Consider the following 17,765-nt stretch of genomic DNA (forward strand, 5'->3'; position numbering starts at 1 on the left):
TCTCAGATAGATTTGATAGAGGATATACTTTGCAAAAGAGGTACAAAACTACAAGACAATGACATCGTGACCTTTGGTACATTTGGTTGAAAGGACAACTTCCAGAGAAAGCTAAATGGTACACCCTAGAGAAGGTGGAGGAAAAATTTCGTCACCTCATTCAGTGGAATCTTTTGGGGACCAAAATCCTCCCAAAATGGGGAGGTGTGATTTGTATTAGGTCATAATATTATTTTTCATAAATCTCGATGATTTTAGAGCAGAAAAAGTGGAGGAATTAAGTCATAGGACCATTTTTACAAGCTGATTCTAGCTTGGAAAGTTGGGGTTTGAAACCTTTTGGAAGTAGTTTGAAGCATAAAATGATATTTTTCGAGGTAAAACTTTTTTTCCTACATGCCACACTCTTTAGTGTGCTTTTCTACACACATATGCCTTTCCAACAACATAAGAATCACCTCAATTAGACTATACTATGTATGCAAAAGTTATGCCACTTGAAAGTTGACCTTCTTATTTTGACCACCATAATTTGAGAGGATGCCACATTAGTGCCCATTATTCATGGAAAAGGGGCTAGATACATGATCATGATAATTGAAACTCTAGAGGATTCCATATTTTAACTCTAGTTAAGAGCTAAAGGAGTGAAACCTAACTACTAATAGACTATCAGGCTATGTTATAACCGAGCCACTAGGAGGACAAGGGTTCCATTCTATGCAAGTGTATTTTGTTCATAGATGATCAAAGTAGTCGAGAGTGGATAGGGAGAGAGACAACTGCGAGGGTTTATGCACTATAGCAGCCCATGGGTCACATGCCTCACTTTTTTGTATTTGCATCCATTTCCATTTAGAGAAAGAGATCAAAGTGGTCGCACCTTGCGATTGGGTTTTTTGCCGAAAGGGTTTCCCAAGTTATACCTTGTGTTAGTTTTTGATTTGTGAGTTTTATTTCACCATTCTATATTTGATGCACAATTATAATTTGGATGCATATGCAATGATAGTAATTTATAAATCCATAAATCTAAGGACAAATAAACCCTCATAGTGTAGATTTCAGATTTACAAATATATTTTAGTAGATTTGTTGTGACGAATTGTTCAGTGGAATATCCTTGGCATTTTACGGATAATTTATAAATGACCTTCTATTTGAGTCGAGATTTCTTATATAAATATAGGCCATTCTTTATACCAAACTGAAGCATTCTTCCATACAAATTTATTTGATGTACTAGGATCATGTTGTGATATTAGATAAGTTACAATGCATTTTGGGCCTATTGTGGTTATATCTTTGCTTCTTTCACCCAATTAATTTGTAGAATGAAAAGAGAACAAAATGAGGCCTCAATGTCCTCTTCTTTCCTTGTAAGTGCATCCACCACCACATCTTATTCCCCTTTTTTTATAGATAATTACAAAGTCATAATGTAGAATCATTTTGACCATTTTTTCAGTTTTAATGGAGATAGTTGTTGTTCTAAGATGTACTCCAAGTATCACAATCTGTATTTACCTTAAAGTGTCTTTTTATTAGATAAGATACCATTGCTTAACCACATATAGAATTGCCAACATGTCCTCATAAATGGTTTTGAGTAATTTCATTTAATGGGCCTTCTTTCTTCCATTAAAGATACACTAATTCCATGCCTCAAGGCATCATAATCCAAAATAAAGTTATTTGAAGTGAAGTGTGACAAAGACAAGAGTGCTACACATGACCATATTAAGTTTCTCAAAGGATTGGGTTGATTCTTTAGTCCAAAAAAACCATTACTTTTAGTAATTTTGTTATAGGAACTATTGTTCAACTATAGTTCTTGATAAACTTGCGATAATAGCCCATCCATTCTAAGAATTCTCTAATAATTTTAAGTGTTATAAGAGGCGGTCATGCCATCATAGTTTTAATTTTGCTATGATCCACCTTAACATCCTGTTGTAGCGGCTACAACCGCCCTCCAAATTTTTTCCTTTGCTTCGTTTTGGAGCCTCCCTCCTCGAGATCGTCGCAACTATCCTGCACTGATCAGGTGCTTGTGTTTATATGTCGTTCAACAGGTTGTGTTCGACTCACTTGTCCTGTCGGCCAACCACAAGCACACCCAACACTTGGTTCACATCTGGTCAATCAGTTGCCAGACAAAACTGCGCAAACTTGGAGGAAAACTTCTCTTCCCCTCAGGAATTGCGTAGAGAAGCCCAACAGTTGCCCCGCACTCAAAAATTGCACAGAGTAGGCCAGACTAGTTGCAGTGCCCTCCGAAAATGTGTAGAATTGACTCAACTACACTTCTCTCCAGAAATGCACATAGCAGCCCAGATCAGCGACAATGTTCTCCAGAATTGCGTAGAACTGGCCAGCTGCACTATTCTCCAAAAATGCGCAGAGTAGCCCAACATCATTGCTCTAGAAAATTGCACAAACCTGGCCAGTGAACCAAGGCCTCTCAGTCAAGAAACAACACATAAATTTTCCCTCAATTGCTGTCTGTTGCATGTGCCTGCAGGTTGCTCGATTCCCTCCAGAATTGCACAATCCTTCTTTGCATGCCGGGCAACTTTTTGTGAAAGAAAAAAGTGAAAAAGAATCCCTAGATTTTAGGGATCTATTTTTAGCAGCAGTAGTTACATGTAAAGTCATTTTTAGAAACTCCCCGCCAAATGTCACTTTTTCCTATATTTATGGCATGCGCATCATAAACCCTAATTTCACCAAATCTATTTAAACAACACCTCATAGCTCATTCTTCACATTCGATCTTGGAGCTTTGACATTCCCGAGGCATCTAGGAACTTTCGGCACAGTCGATGCAACTTTTCTAGGTAAGTTTTGCTTTTCATGCCTTTCGTCATTTTTTTTCTGTCGCTTTTTAGTTTTCAGCTTGTATGAGGGTTGTTTCCTTAGTTTTATTGAATGACTGCCGGCGTTTCAATGTATTTTATCTTGTATACGTGTTGTTCAAGTTTTGCATTACCTTTCCTTAGTGTCACACACATAACACTGTTTCTGCACTCATAGTCGACGTTTCAACGGCTCGCTTCATGAGCTTCTTGGTTTTGTCATTTGACAAATTTCTGCACTTGCTTGAATCACATGCGTATTTATTTCAGTGAGATCTACACCAGATTCACACACACAGTCACTCCTTCATGTTTTCAGGTTTCCATTGGGCAGATCCGGACTAGCTTGGTCTGGATCTTGTCTCCCTCAACATGCTTTGCGCATTCTTGGCAGTCAAGGGAATTGCACAGAGGCTGCCCACACTGTCCCCTGGCTGTGATTTGCGCAATCCTGGGAGGCAGTTCCTAGTCCTTCCCACTTGAATTGCGCAATGCGCAGTTCCAGCTAGCGACACAACCTGATTGTTCTGCACATTGCACAGTTTTAGTCAGCAGTCAACCTCGTTGGATTGCGCATTGCGCAGATCCAGCGAGTAGTCAGCCTCACTAGTAGCTGGGACTGCAAAATGCATAGTTCCAACTAACATTCTCCCAGCATCTCAAAGTCAATGTTGCGCAATCTTGCCCAATAGTCACTAGTTTGTTGCCTAAATGTTTCTCGAAGTTGTTTGATGTTTTTAGTTGACATTGTCTCGCCATGAGTGTCTTCTTTGTCTCTAGGTACCACAGGTTTTTGAGCATCTTCTCAGCAGTACAGGTATCATGGCCTCCAAGAGAGATGGATCAAAAGACATAGTTGAAAGCAATACTAGGGATGTGGTTGAACATGGGTCTATGAGCTTGCCCGTGTACACAAACACACACCTGTTCATCAAGAAAGACATCAAGATCACATGGCAAGACATCAACACCATTTTATCAGGCAGCTTTGAGGAGAATATGGAGGATCAATAGGTTTATGTGAACATCCATAAGTCAGGATTATACAAGGTTGCATGTAGGTTTCCCGTGTTCCCTTGCGTAGATGTGATCCACTAGATTGTCTCACACACTGATCTTGAGACAATGATGTGAGCAGTGCCAGTGGAGCAAGGCTTGCTTCCTTTAGTATGGAAGATTATTAGGATATATATCATTTTCCATTGCTAGTGAGCAAGATGGATGCACCATTCTACACTCCCAACAACAACACGAACACAAGAGACATCTTGAAGCATTGGGTAAAGGAGGCAACAAAGTTCAGATGATACCCAACTAGATATACAAGACGAAGACACTTAGGAAGGCATACCAATTCTTGGTCATCTTTGCATGCCGCTTGTATGGCCAAGGGAGTATGGAGACCTTACCGCAAAGTTGGGTTGCTATGTTGGACCAGCTGGTAAGTGAAGGAAAATCATTCAACTAGTCCGACATGTTGGCTCTCCAGTTGAAAATGCATCTATCCAATGCTCGGAGCCCACCCAAGGATCAACAAGCAAAATTCTTCATGTTTGCCTACTTGCTCAATGCAATATGTGCCCGTCAACAATTTCTTGGCATGGGTTGGTCATGGACACCTTCAAAGAGTGTTGTGAACGTATATTGCAAGTTGCTCTCAGATTCCAGCTATTGAGGAGTCATGGCTAGAATATCTGACCATTTCATCGCCCCTCTGTACATGATGATCTTTGAACAAGATCCACCCTACATGTCCCAGGTAGCAATAGAGGTGTTATTGAACATTGCAAATTGGTACACCTCACCCGAGGGTAGCTTCATCAGGATGTAAAACACGGAGAAAGATCCACATGTGTTGCCAAGGTTTTCCACGCACAAGTTGATCATGAAGGAGGTTACATACCACATCTCGATAGGGTTATCAGCTGGATTGCACAGGAAGAAGAAGACACCAAGGCCTCTGCTTCCTATGCAAATTGGGTTGTACGCGATCGAGAGTTTGAAAGAAGCGGATGTCGAGGTGGTTGTTGAAGTTTAAGTTCAACACCAAGAGTTTCAATCTGTATGACCCACATGGTTTATACAGGGACCACTGTGCGAGAGTATACTATTCTTGGATCCACAGGGCATGTCATTGGCCAGATTTAAAAACATGGAGATATTATTATAACTCCTCTAGGCTCAATGAATCGGTCAACATTATAGTAGAGTGGCTAGCAACACTCAAGGAAGCAACAACAACAAAAATAAGAAGCAACAAACATGTGCAAGACAAAGGCAAGAGGAAGATTGTCGAAAGCACATAGATGGAGCAAAGCTACAAGTTTAAGGAAGACCCACTTGTGGAAAAGGTAGCTTTGCAGATAGGTGCAAAGAGGCAACAACACGACAGGGGGATAGCGTAAAGAAAGAGAAAGAAGCAAAGACTAGAAGACACATATAGGATGTTGTAGGAAGTCCAGTAGAAGCTCAAAGAAGAACAAGAGCTGCGCAGAAGAGAGAAGGAAGCGCAACATGAGCATGAATAGGAACAGGAACAAGAACAGGAGGAAGTGCAAGGCGCATAGACAACGCAAACTACATCGATACATGTTGAAGACTCTGAACCAACAACATATGAGGAATAGGGTAAGCAACCACAAGAACGAGTACTTGCTCCGTAGGAGGAACATATAGTAGAACATATGGACATGGAGATGGAGTAGCTGGAACAGGATCAAGATACTGACCTCATGCCAAAAGCAACCGAGGTCACTCCACAGGCTTCACTAGCTCCAATAACAGAGCAAGTCCCGAGTGAACAAGGGGATACCATTCTCCTTGAGGACCATATGGGAACAGAGGTGTACAACATAGCCTTTAATGTGTCACAACACAGAGTTGTACAAGCATGTAGAGCATGCACTCCAAATGAGCATGCATCACCTGCACACTTTGAAGAATGAGGGATTGTGTCAGATGTACAAAGACATCCAGCCGCCTTGGCCAATGGTACAAAGGCTTATGCCAAAGCCACGAGATCAAGTGTTAAGTTCTTGATAGCAGAAAACGAGTGCATGGCTAAAGAGTTGCAAGCAACCAAGCAGAGAGAGAAACAATCAACAGGATCCACGAGAGCAGAGCTGAAGATGGCCATACTTGCTGAAGTATCGTCTCTTGAGATAGTCATGTAGAGACTGTATGATACGTTCGTCACCATGCACAAGGCACTTGTCCATCTATATGGTCATCAACAACGTTGCACTAAGATAACATGAATGCTCGCAGATATACACACTGCAGTTGATCATGTACAGATATGGACAATGAGGTACAAGGGAGCCCTGCTTCACTTGCACAAGATGATGAAACCGTAGGTAGAGTTTGACAAAGCACGCATCCGGAGTCTGATCCAGAACTATGAGGAACTCCGATGATCCAGCTGGATATTGGTGGCCACCGCCCTATTCCACTTGGACCCCCACCATTGTTTCTTTTAGTTTTTTAGTTTCCTTAATTGTAGCACAATTTACTATTTTTGGCAGTTTTTTCGGGTCCTAAACTTCTGGAGCCGTTTTGAGGCCCTAAACGATGTTTTTTTGGAAAACCACAGGTGCCGATTATGGAAATTTTAACTCGGCATTCGATGTCACATTTGTAATCCTTGGATAGATCTTTCTAACGAGGTATCGTGTGTGTCAAACAAAGATTATATGCCAAAGTTAAGACCCCGGGAAGTTGATGTACCAACTTACCCCAACGAGGCCCATAGTTTGGCATTTCATCTCCTAGGGTTAGGTTTTTGGATGTTTAGGGTTTTCCATTGTTTCTCAATAATAAATAGGCCTTCAAGCCTTATTGTTACACAGTTTATAGGCATGTAGCCGCCACATCTCTTCTCAGAGATAAGCTACCATTGCCCGAGCTAGTCTTATTTCCATTATGTTTGTAAGCATATTTCAGTGTTTGATATTAATGCAATGAAGTGTTGTTTCTGCTGCATCTTTACTTATGGTTATATATGTAATTTTTTGCATTCCTATTTAAATCCAGATCATCCTGTCGCTCATCACCAGTGTGGAGGCTTTGTATGCACGATTGTACATGAGTTTTGATTTCATGGTGAGAAAGTATGGCATCCTATTGATTGGTACGTTCATCGAGGCCAAATAGAAGAACCAACTCAGACTGGAGCTTGATGCGTACTTTGATCAGTTGATGCTCATGGCCACTAGCGCAGATATACAAGTCAATGCAGATAACATGTGTATGTACATTGCTAGTCCGACCTTGCTCAAGACTAAGCTGCACATGTTATAGGATGAGTTGGACGAGGTTCCAAATCAGTATACTTGGAAGCAATGGAGACAAGAGTTCAATTTCTAGAAGGACATCATCAAAGAGTATGCGGACACCATTGCGCACTACTAAGCATGGCATCAGTTTGTCACCGAGGATCACAGAGAAGAGGTTGATGAGCTGGTCTTTGCACATCTATTCGAGTCTTAGTGTTGTTTTGTTTGGCTGACTCAAGCCAATTTTTGTCCCACATGGGTATGTGTGGAAAATGTATTAATTTTTGTAAACATGATGTAAAGTGAAATTCCAAGTGTCATTAGTGGAATACAAACAGTCATATGTAATGAAGTTGAAGAGTCATGAGGGTAGTCCAAGAGTCACAAAGGGGAATGTTAAGGGTCACCCCACCTTTTGTTATAAATAGAACCTCATAACTGATAGACAGGGCTTTTGGTAGCCAAACTTTTGCTAGGCATTGCTTAGAGAGGGCTTGGAGAGTATTATGACGAGCCTTGGCTTCTCCACTATGCAAAGCGAGTACGTCTCTTTGGAGGAGCAAGCGGTGTTGACTATAACGTTCCACTATTGGGGCTAGTGGTTGTCATTGTTGTATGTATGGATGGAACTTTCACTTTATATAATATAATAGAGCCAACATGTTTCATGCATATGTTGTTATTGTAGTTCAACTATTCTGGTTACTTTAGCAATGTATGTAGTTTTAACTTACGCATTGATGTATGGACTATTCCATATGTGATTGTATGAATCTTATTGAAACGTGTTGTTGGTTTAACTCATCACTTTGGATTGTCGACTATTCTACTTTCCAGTTTGTGATGTCATTAAGCTCATGTGTTCCTTTCAGGTTGCGTACTATTACAAGCTTCTAAGAGATACACTTCTTTTCCCCTTTCGTGTGATAGAACCTCCCCATGCATCTCTCCTGACTTGATGCAATGTCACACACTTGCTTCCGACAATGATATCTTGCTTACCTCTGCGCGCTATTACAATCAAGGCATAACTTTACTACCCACTGCTAGGACTCCTACTCCAAACGGTCTGAAGTTTAGTTGGAATTCTTACGAAGGAGATCCCCTAGCATGTTAGCGGGTCCAACATCGTCAACACAACCTCATGAGATACAATATGTTGCAAATATTCCACTTCTTGAACCCCAAAGGCACATTAGGAAGGTTTTATATATAGTTGTTTCTCCACTAATATTTTTAAGACCATGTCAACACGTTGTACATATTTTTCTCAAAATTTGTTATAAATTAATATCTCATTATAAAACACCAACAAAAATTCTTTGAAAAAATACTTGAAAATAGAATTCATCAAGCTTTAAAATGCAAAAAATGTATTACAAACCCAAAAAACATAACTATAAAATCATAATTACCTTCATATATTCTAAACATAAAGAATATTTTCTTCCGTCACTAATATAATAATATTACATTACCTTGAACATAAATCGAACTTACTAAAAAATTGTACCTATAGATCATGTGATGCCTATAATTCATTTCACAAAATATACCAAATCACATTTTTTCTTAAATTAACCAGTGACTTTTCCCTGAGAATTATATAACCCTACACATAAATGTCATGGCAACAAATATTGAGCATGCTATAGAGTATTAATTGGGCTTAGGTATTAATTGAGTTTCTTAAATTAACCAGTGACTTTTCCCTGAGAATTATATAACCCTAGACATAAATGTCATGGCAACAAATATTGAGCATGCTATAGAGTATTAATTGGGCTTAGGGTATTAATTGAGCAACGGCTTTTAGTTAAGCCAAAATCAAACGGTAGGCCCGCAGCCCAATTAATACCCTTTTCAGTGCACATAAATACTGCAAACGTTATGACTCCATTGATATGGTCGAAATTAGTGACAAACATTATGACTCCAATATTTTGGAATGAAAGGAGGAACTCTGCTGTGACAGCCAAAGGCTTTGTAATCCATCTTTCAATCATCTTCTTTCCACTCTGTCAATGTGTGAGAGAAAAGTTCAATAAATAAAACCTCTGACTGAAACGGCATGCTTGGCTTCTTCTCGACGATCAGTAAACAATGTCTCGATACATCCTTTCAGCTCTAAGTGATAATGATCTTTGGTTCGATAATGGCAGGAAGGGAAGCGTTGGCTTCTTTTCATCGCCATCATTGCACATTCAAACATCCCAAATATATTTTTATCTTCTTCGTTCAGCTTCACGATGGCCTTGTCAATCACGCTGCCACTACCCATATCGAAAGATCGGACTGGAGATTGGAGAGAAATAACATACATTTTACTTCCAAGGAATTTCTATCCAAGGAAGCTCTGCACCAACAACTTGATAATCCCCCTGATCTCAGTAAGTATGCCTCTCTTTTGCAGGGGTGCTCCCAGATCAAACCACTGAAGCAAGTCCAGGCTCAAATGTACACATCTGGATTTTATGAAAATATCTTTCTTGGTGCCAAACTTGTGAGCATGTATGCAGTGTGTGGCAGTGTGGAGGATGCCCGCCGAGTGTTTGACAAAATGGTTGAACGAAATCAGAATGCATTTTTATGGAATGTGATGATAAGAGCTTATGCTGGTAACGGATTTTGTGAGGACGCCCTAATGCTATATAACGAGATGCTGCAGACAGGCTTACAGCCAGACAAATTCACCTTTCCGCCAGTGCTGAAGTCTCTGGCGGGGATCACAGCTCTGCAAGAGGGCAAAGAGATTCATTGTCAGATAGTCAGAGTTGGCCTTGAGTCGGATATGTTTGTGGGTAATTCTCTTATATCTATGTACGCAAAGTGTGACCGTGTAGAGTTGGCACAGAAGATATTTGACAGAATGTCTGAAAGAGATGTGGTCTCATGGAATGCAATGATTGTTGGGTATTCCCAGAAAGGGCATGCTAATGAAGCTTTAACTCTGTATACACAAATGCAACTGGCAGACATGATACCAGATTCGGTCACTATGGTAAGTGTACTGCAGGCATGTGCCCATTTGGGAGACCTGCAACAAGGAAAGTGGGTCCATGATTATATCATTCGGAGAGGATTTGATTCAATTCTTTGTGTGGGAAATTCTCTCATAGCTATGTATGCTAAATGTGGGAATGTGGATGTTGCACGCCAATTGTTTGATGAAATTCCCAAAAGAGATGTGGTCTCATGGAATGCAATGATCGCTGGATATGCACAGAATGGAAAGGCAAAGGAGGCTTTGGCGCTCTTTCAGAAAATGCAACTGGAAAACATCAAGCCGACATGTGTTACCATGGCCAGTGCACTTCAGGCATGTGCCCATTTAGGAGAGTGGCAACAAGGCAATCGGATTTATGACTGTGCAGTCGCAAGTGGATTAGATGCAGATGTGCTAGTGGGCACTGCCATCATTGACATGTACGCTAAATGTGGGAGCATAGAAGTTGCGCTTGCATTGTTTGATCAGATGACTAACAAAAATGTTGTTTCATGGAATGCAATGATTGCTGGGTGTGCTCAGAATGGACATGCAGATGAGGCATTGGCTCTTTTTAACCAAATGAAACTAGGACAAACAAAACCCAACTCAGCAACTATGGTGAGTGTGCTCCCGGCATGTGCCCTTTTAGGAGCTCTGAAACAAGGTAGAATTATCCATGGGTATATAATTAGATGTGGGTTTGATTTGGATATTTTTGTGGAAACTGCGCTGATAGACATGTATGCAAAATGCGAGAGTACAGATATATCAAAGCAAATATTTGATAAAATGCCCGAAAGGAATGTGGTCTCTTGGAATGCGATGATTGCTGGGTATATCCAGACTGGGCATGCTGTTGAAGCCTTGACACTTTTTAAACAATTGCAATTGGCAGATGTAATCCCTGATTCGGCCACCATGATAAGTGTGCTCCAAGCGTGTGCCAGCTTAGGAACCTTACAAGGAGGCAAGCAAATCCATAATTATACTGTTCAATATGGTCTGGAGTCGGATGTTTTTCTAGAGACTGCCTTAATAGATATGTATGCTAAATGTGGTAGTATAGAAATTGCACGCCAGATATTTGAGAATATGTCTGAAAGAACCGTGGTTTCATGGAATGCAATTATTGCTGGGTATGCACAGAATGGATATGCTAATGAAGCATTGATGCTTTTTAACCAAATGCAACTTGTGAACTCAAAGCCTAACTTGGTTACCATGGTCAGCGTGCTTCCAGCATGTGCCCATTTAGCAACTCTGCAACACGGTAAGCGTATACATGGTTACATAATTAGAAATGCCTTCGAATCTGACATCTTTGTCAGTAATTCTCTCATTGACATGTATTCCAAATGTGGAAAGATAGATCTTGCACGTCAAGTATTTGATAAAATGTGTAACAGAGATGTGGTGTCATGGAATGCCATAATTGCTGGATATTCGATGCAGGGGTATGGTGAGCATGCACTTGCAATCTTTTCCCAGATGCAAAGAACTACGACCATGGAGCCAAACGATGTGACATTCCTTTGTGTTTTGAATGCATGCAGTCACGCAGGTCTGGTGTATGAGGGATGGCAGCACTTTAATTGTATGACTAGCAATTATTGCATCTCTCCAAGAATGGAGCACTATGCATCAATGGTTGATCTTCTTGGCCGTGCAGAGCATCTGAATGAAGCAAAACAATTTATAGAGAAGATGCCATTAGAACCAGGTGCTAGTGTATGGGGAGCTTTGCTTGGTGCATGCAGAATTCATAACAATGTTGAACTAGGAGAAGTTGCTGCAGAACATCTATTTAACATAGAGCCTGAAAATACGGGATATTATGTGCTTATGTCAAATATCTATGCTGGGGCAGGCAGGTGGAATGATGTGGCAAAGGTAAGGGTAATGATGAATGATAGGGGTTTGAAGAAACCCCCAGGTTACAGTTCTGTTGAAGTGAATAGTAGAATTCATACATTTGTTGCAGGAGGCAGATCACACCCACAGTCTGAGGAAATCTATGAAATATTGAATATCTTGGCTGGTCAGATGAAGGAGGAAGGGTATATGCCTATGACACATTATGTCCTGCATGATGTGGAGGATGAGGTAAAAGAGCAGATGATCTCCAGTCACAGTGAGAAGCTGGCCATTGCTTGTGGACTTATAAATACAAGTCCAGGAACCCCTATTCAGATCACCAAAAACCTTCGAGTGTGTGGTGACTGTCACAGTGGCATTAAATTCATCTCTAAAATTGTCCAACGAGAAATTCTTGTGAGAGATGCAAATCGCTTCCATCTTTTCAAAGATGGATCATGTTCTTGTAGGGATTATTGGTGAAGTTAACTAAAATAATATATTATTCACTTGTGTTGGCGGTCACATTTGCCTTTTATTTTTGTTTCTACTGTATAATGTTGTGTTTGGTATTCAAACTCAGGGCAATTTTAAAATGCCAGAGATCGTGCTGATTAGACTGGGCAACCTTAAAAACCAAGTTACAAAGCGTATCTATATTTACATTGCTAATTGGTCTGTAAATGGGGAACTTATAGCCTACACACTTCACCAACATATATTCATTGAAGAATTTAATTCTAGTCTCTGTTCTCCATGTTATACAGAGATCTCTATATTTAACAATGGCTACAAGGCCTCTATTCTAGATTGCAATTTGGAGTACAAACTTCTATGCAACACTATATGCTCTGCAATATGGCAATAAACAAATGCAATGTTGCTTAATCAAAATTCAATTGCTTACCAATTGACTCCTTCCAATGGATTGCCAATTGCATGGGCTGCTTATAGCATATTCAAAAACACTGTGATTCATAGTTCAAGACTCAATGGAATCAGTGCAATATAATGGTGACATTGAATGATTGATCCCAGGATTGTTACACATATAGCTCTATCCCAATTCAGGCCATAATTTTCATTGCAATGTTATGGCTTTCTGCGAACCATTACATATTCTTATCATTGGCATGTACAGAGCTTCAAATTAGCTTTCACTGGAAACCAGAAAACAATTCACAATGCCTTGACAAGTTTCATGTGCTTTTAATTAAACTCCAATCCAACTTGTACTCCATTTAATTAGACTCATCCTCATGGATTATCCAGCATCTATTTGCCACCCAATTGTTCCAATTGTTCGCTCATGGGTAAGTTCATCAGCTAGTGAGTTATTCTTTAACTAGGTTGCAACTTAATCAAACGTTACCCCACGCTTGAGATGCTTCCCTGCTATCGCTTGCTTCCACTGAAAAGCTACTTGCATCGATGAGACTAACCTCTTGTGCTGCTACAACTCCTTGGACAACTTATACTTCTTAGGATGGAGATGCGAGAAACTTTTCATTTTCTTTACTTTTTATCTCTCCAAAATTTTCTCTTGGAAGTGCGGTTTTCAGGGTGAAGCTCTAAATGAATTTTCCAACTCTTTTCTTCCCAATCTCCTTCTCAACTTGCAGTGGTGGAAAAAGATCTTGGTGTTGTTAAATGGACTGCTTGACATAGTCATTTTCTCCTTGTGCGTATGAATTCGTTGTTGGTTTGGGGAAGTCTTCTCACCCTTCTTCTTTCGAAAACGATTTGGTATGTGGAATGTGGCTTGCTTCTCCTGGTAAGGATGTATCTAAATGGCCTTTCTTCCCACGAAAGAAACATGCTTTGTCATACCAACAACTGGTAGCTCTATGGCCTTTCTTCTTGCAACAATGACAAACAATGGATGTATTACTTATTGCAGACCTATTTCTTTTTGTCTCCTTGTTTTGACTGATCTTCTTGCCACTTCTTTTAAGTGTTGGTGTAGGTTGAGTCTTTGCACTTCACTCATCCTCATCCTTTTGAAGTCTATTGCAAGAAGGATAGTGGTGGTGTGCTGCTACCCTCATTTTCCCGTTCTCTTTCTTCAGATGAGAAGGCCAATTCTTCGATGCCTTTTGCCTTCACAAATATGATTTCGGTGTTCATGGTCTTTTCCTCTCTACCATTGAATTTTAGACTGTCATGCTTGATCCTTAGTGTTAAAATTGGTAACTAGGGCCAAACTCCATGTGGGTCATCTTATTAATGGCAACTGATATTTTTCTTGGATCCCTCTCATCGAGAAGTGTAGGATTGATCGAAAGATCATCCGATTCCGATAAGTATTCATGGAGAATTTATTAGTGTTATGGGATAATTTGTCAAGGTCGGCCAGCAACCAAACAAACCCCTCTTGTGCTCAACGTTTTAGTATAAATAGAGGTGGCCTTCAAGTCATTTCCACACACTCACTTGAGATCTCTTCCTCTCTACTTGTCTTTGGGTTTTAGTAGGAGGAGAGATTCTAAGGGATAATGCTGCCCTAATGGAGATCTACGCTGCCCTAATGAAGGAGCGCTAGACGCAAAAAGGAAGGGAGATCTAGTATGATGAAGGAGGCCTAAACAACAGACTCTACGGCAGCCTATCATACCTATATATCCGCTGTTCTAGAAGAGATTGGGACAGCCCTTAGAAACAACAATAGAGATACACAAAGAGCAAACAAAAGGCCCTAATACGCAGTCCAACAAGGTGCCCTAGCCGCAGTCTAAGGAGGCCTAATGAACAACAAACAAAAGGCCCTAATACGCAGTCCAATAAGGTGCCCTAGCCACAGTCTAAGGAGGCCTAACGAACAACAAACAAAGGCCCTAATCCGCAGTCTAATCAAGGATACCTAGCTGTTGTTTTGTCTACAATACACAGCCCTTATCAACAACACAAGGAGTCCCTATGTATGCTGTAGGTGACAACATGAATCTAAGTGTTGTAGGTGCCTAAGTGTGTTGGAGATGACAACATGGACTAAGTGTTGTAGGTGCCTAAGTGTGTTGTAGATGACAGCATAGTGCTGTAGATAAAATTGTTACAAGGCATGAGTTAAGGACTGGGAATTCACTGTCATAAAGAAGAAACAGTGAAGTCTGCTCTCTAGGTTGTATGTTATCTAGTGAACACATGACAACGACATCTTCAGTCTGATGTATGGCATGTCAGATATATACATGTTGTAATAAATGGAGGACAGTCTTGTGGAAGGCAGAGACAGCCTTCCCTTAGAGAACAATTGCAGACAAATCAAGGCAGACATTGTGACGGTTAGTTGACTGCACTTTGGAGGAGTCTAGCTGCTCTGCTAGGCTGTAAGCCATAGCAAGCAGCTAAGACTGGTAAGTGTAAAGCAGCATATTGGATGCAGTGATGATGAGTGCAGCATTGAGTGCAGATCAGTGATGAGTGCAGCATTGGGTGCAGATCCGTGATGAGAGCAGCTCAGTGATTGGAGCAACACAGTGACAGGAGCAGCAGCATGAAGTGCATAGCATAGTCATTAGGTCCAGCACTGTGATGATGAGTGCAACATGGTGCAGCATGTGGACGAGATGCAACACAATGATAGGTGAAGGAGTCACCTTGGAGAATCAGTTGAAAGAACATGTCTTCAACTGATCTCATGTAGAGATGATCTATTCTCTTATCTAGAAAGTCGAACTGTTGACTTCTGTTGTAAATGTACTATCTCTCTCTCTGTTGAACTATTGAAGAACATATAAGAAGAATTGATCAAGGGTTTCCCCACATTGGGGTTTGTTCCCTCGCTAGCGCCACATCTTGTGTCCTCTTGTCTTGGCTTGTCTTCTGCGATTTATGTTTATGTTTTATCTGCAATTTACTTTAATGCTGATGTGATTGCTAATTTGGAAAAGATATTGAGCTAATTATGAAAATTGAAATAAATTGCTCTAAGCATAGAACATACTTAAAATTAACACTTAGTCTAGCTGCAATGGGGCTTAGGATGCATCTTCTCTTGCTTAGCCCTTGTCCATAGTATTTGGTTTGCTTTAACAATTTTGAACCAATGCCCTTGGTATGCTTTTCAAATTCACCAAAATGCTCTTGAGAAATGTATAAGGAAGGTGAGCTTACCAGAGTATTTAGGTCACAGTGCTGACCTCGACAATGGCAATGGAAGGTAGCTTTACTTCCTTGGTCTCTTGGACAATTGCTTGTATCACTGCTTATACTTCTTCCTTCTCTACTAACTCTAGCTGTAGTAGAGCTGTCATTTGTGTGAGCTTGTCCTTTTGTTAACTATCCATCTGGATGACCTTCTCTCTTAATTGCACAAGGCACACTTTGCTCTCGTCCCAATTTGTTGTGATAGTTGTGGGGGAGTCCTAGCATTCATCAAAGGCACACTTTGCTCTCGTCCCAATTCGCCGTGATAGTTGTGGGGGAGTCCTAACGTTCATCAAATCACTTATATAGCAATGTCAACAATGCACTGGTTTTTTTTTCAACTAATGAAAATCATTAGCGTTTTTTTCTTTGAAAAAAATGTTCTCCATCTCTGCTATATTTAGTTAAACATTTGGACCTTCCTCTTCTTGAAGTTTAACATTGATGGCTTGTAAGTCATCCAACCTCTCTCTTAGCTTTACCCACGTTGATTTCGCTTTCTCTTTAAAGCAATATTAGCTATGACATGGTCAACGATTCAATTGCTTTGATGTTGTATGATCCATAAATGAGTCACTGATGGCCTATTTGATTCACCAACGTGGATCCTGTATGGAATTTACTTCTAGTTTCCATTCTTTATGTTATATGGAGATCACTATCTTCAATGAGAGAGTGGGAATAACATGAAACCGCACCAAGCCATATGCATTGAAGGAAAGGTATGCCAAATCGACTTGAAATCCATATGTCAAACAATTGAAAGGAGTAGTATATATATTTTTTAATTTTCAAGTTCCTTGTTGAACACTGCAATCTTTAAAACACTGCAAAGTTGGGATTGTTGGATGGTCCTTGGATTGGCCTCACATTGACCAATGATGCTTGAGAATGCAATATAACCTAATGAGAAGGTATGTAACCATTAATAAGAGCATGGGACAATAAAGAAAGTGCCATCAATTATTTCAACGATAGAGAGGCAGTAATTGGTTGGAAAGTGAGAATTAAATATTTGTTATTAATTTAACATTTCAAAAATTGTCTGTAGGAAATCCTTTAATGAAAGGTCAAGGGAGATGTTACCACACATTACCAGGGAGTGAGACCTCACCCAAAGGATGCACTCAACAAATAGTGATGTGTACAACCCTATACATCTTGTGTATGACCTCCAAGTCAACCCTCAACTCTTGTGTGAAGGCCAGGTGAAGGTTGACATTCACACCAATGGTCTCAAGCTATATTATTTCTATTCTTTAGAATTAAAATTAGAAACTTAGCTAATTACTCATAACAACCATCTCATGACAATGATTGATCTCCCGATTAGACAAGAAATTGATCTAGATTGGATAATTATATTGTTTGTTCTATCTTGATGCTTTTAAAGTGCACAAAGTGGAGGAATCAACTCACATGCCCATTTTTACCAGCGGGACCCAGTTTGGCAAATCAGAGTCTAAAACCTTTCGGGAGCATTTTGAAGCATCAAAGGACATTTTTTAGGGGTAAAACTTTGCTTCTTTATTGCCCCCCTCCTGGCACCTCCCCCCCCCCCCACACACACACATATGAATCTCCTTGTTAAAATTGGCAACTAGGGTCAAATTCTACTTTGAACAACTCATTTCATGAAGATAA

At 40.2% G+C, this 17,765-nt stretch overlaps 1 protein-coding gene across 2 annotated transcripts; it reads left to right on the plus strand.

The window, feature by feature from the left end:
* The first annotated feature begins 8,993 nt into the window (after window positions 1–8,993).
* LOC149267522 (pentatricopeptide repeat-containing protein At3g12770-like) lies at window positions 8,994–12,673 on the plus strand. 2 transcript variants are annotated; one of them, XM_089433328.1, is made up of 2 exons: window positions 8,994–11,391; window positions 11,574–11,736. In XM_089433328.1, the coding sequence occupies exons 1-2, from the start codon at window positions 9,270–9,272 to the stop codon at window positions 11,582–11,584; spliced, it is 2,133 nt and encodes a 710-aa protein (XP_089289454.1). In that variant the 5' UTR covers window positions 8,994–9,269; the 3' UTR covers window positions 11,585–11,736. The 2 variants fall into 2 exon arrangements, with proteins under 2 accessions (XP_089289454.1, XP_089289453.1); XM_089433327.1 differs by having other exon boundaries at window positions 8,995–12,673.
* The last annotated feature ends 5,092 nt before the right edge of the window (window positions 12,674–17,765 follow it).

Source organism: Pinus tabuliformis, chromosome 6 (assembly GCF_031772625.1).
Source record: "Pinus tabuliformis cultivar Carrire ecotype Pingquan chromosome 6, CPIR1, whole genome shotgun sequence".
Taxonomy (NCBI): Eukaryota; Viridiplantae; Streptophyta; class Pinopsida; order Pinales; family Pinaceae; genus Pinus; species Pinus tabuliformis.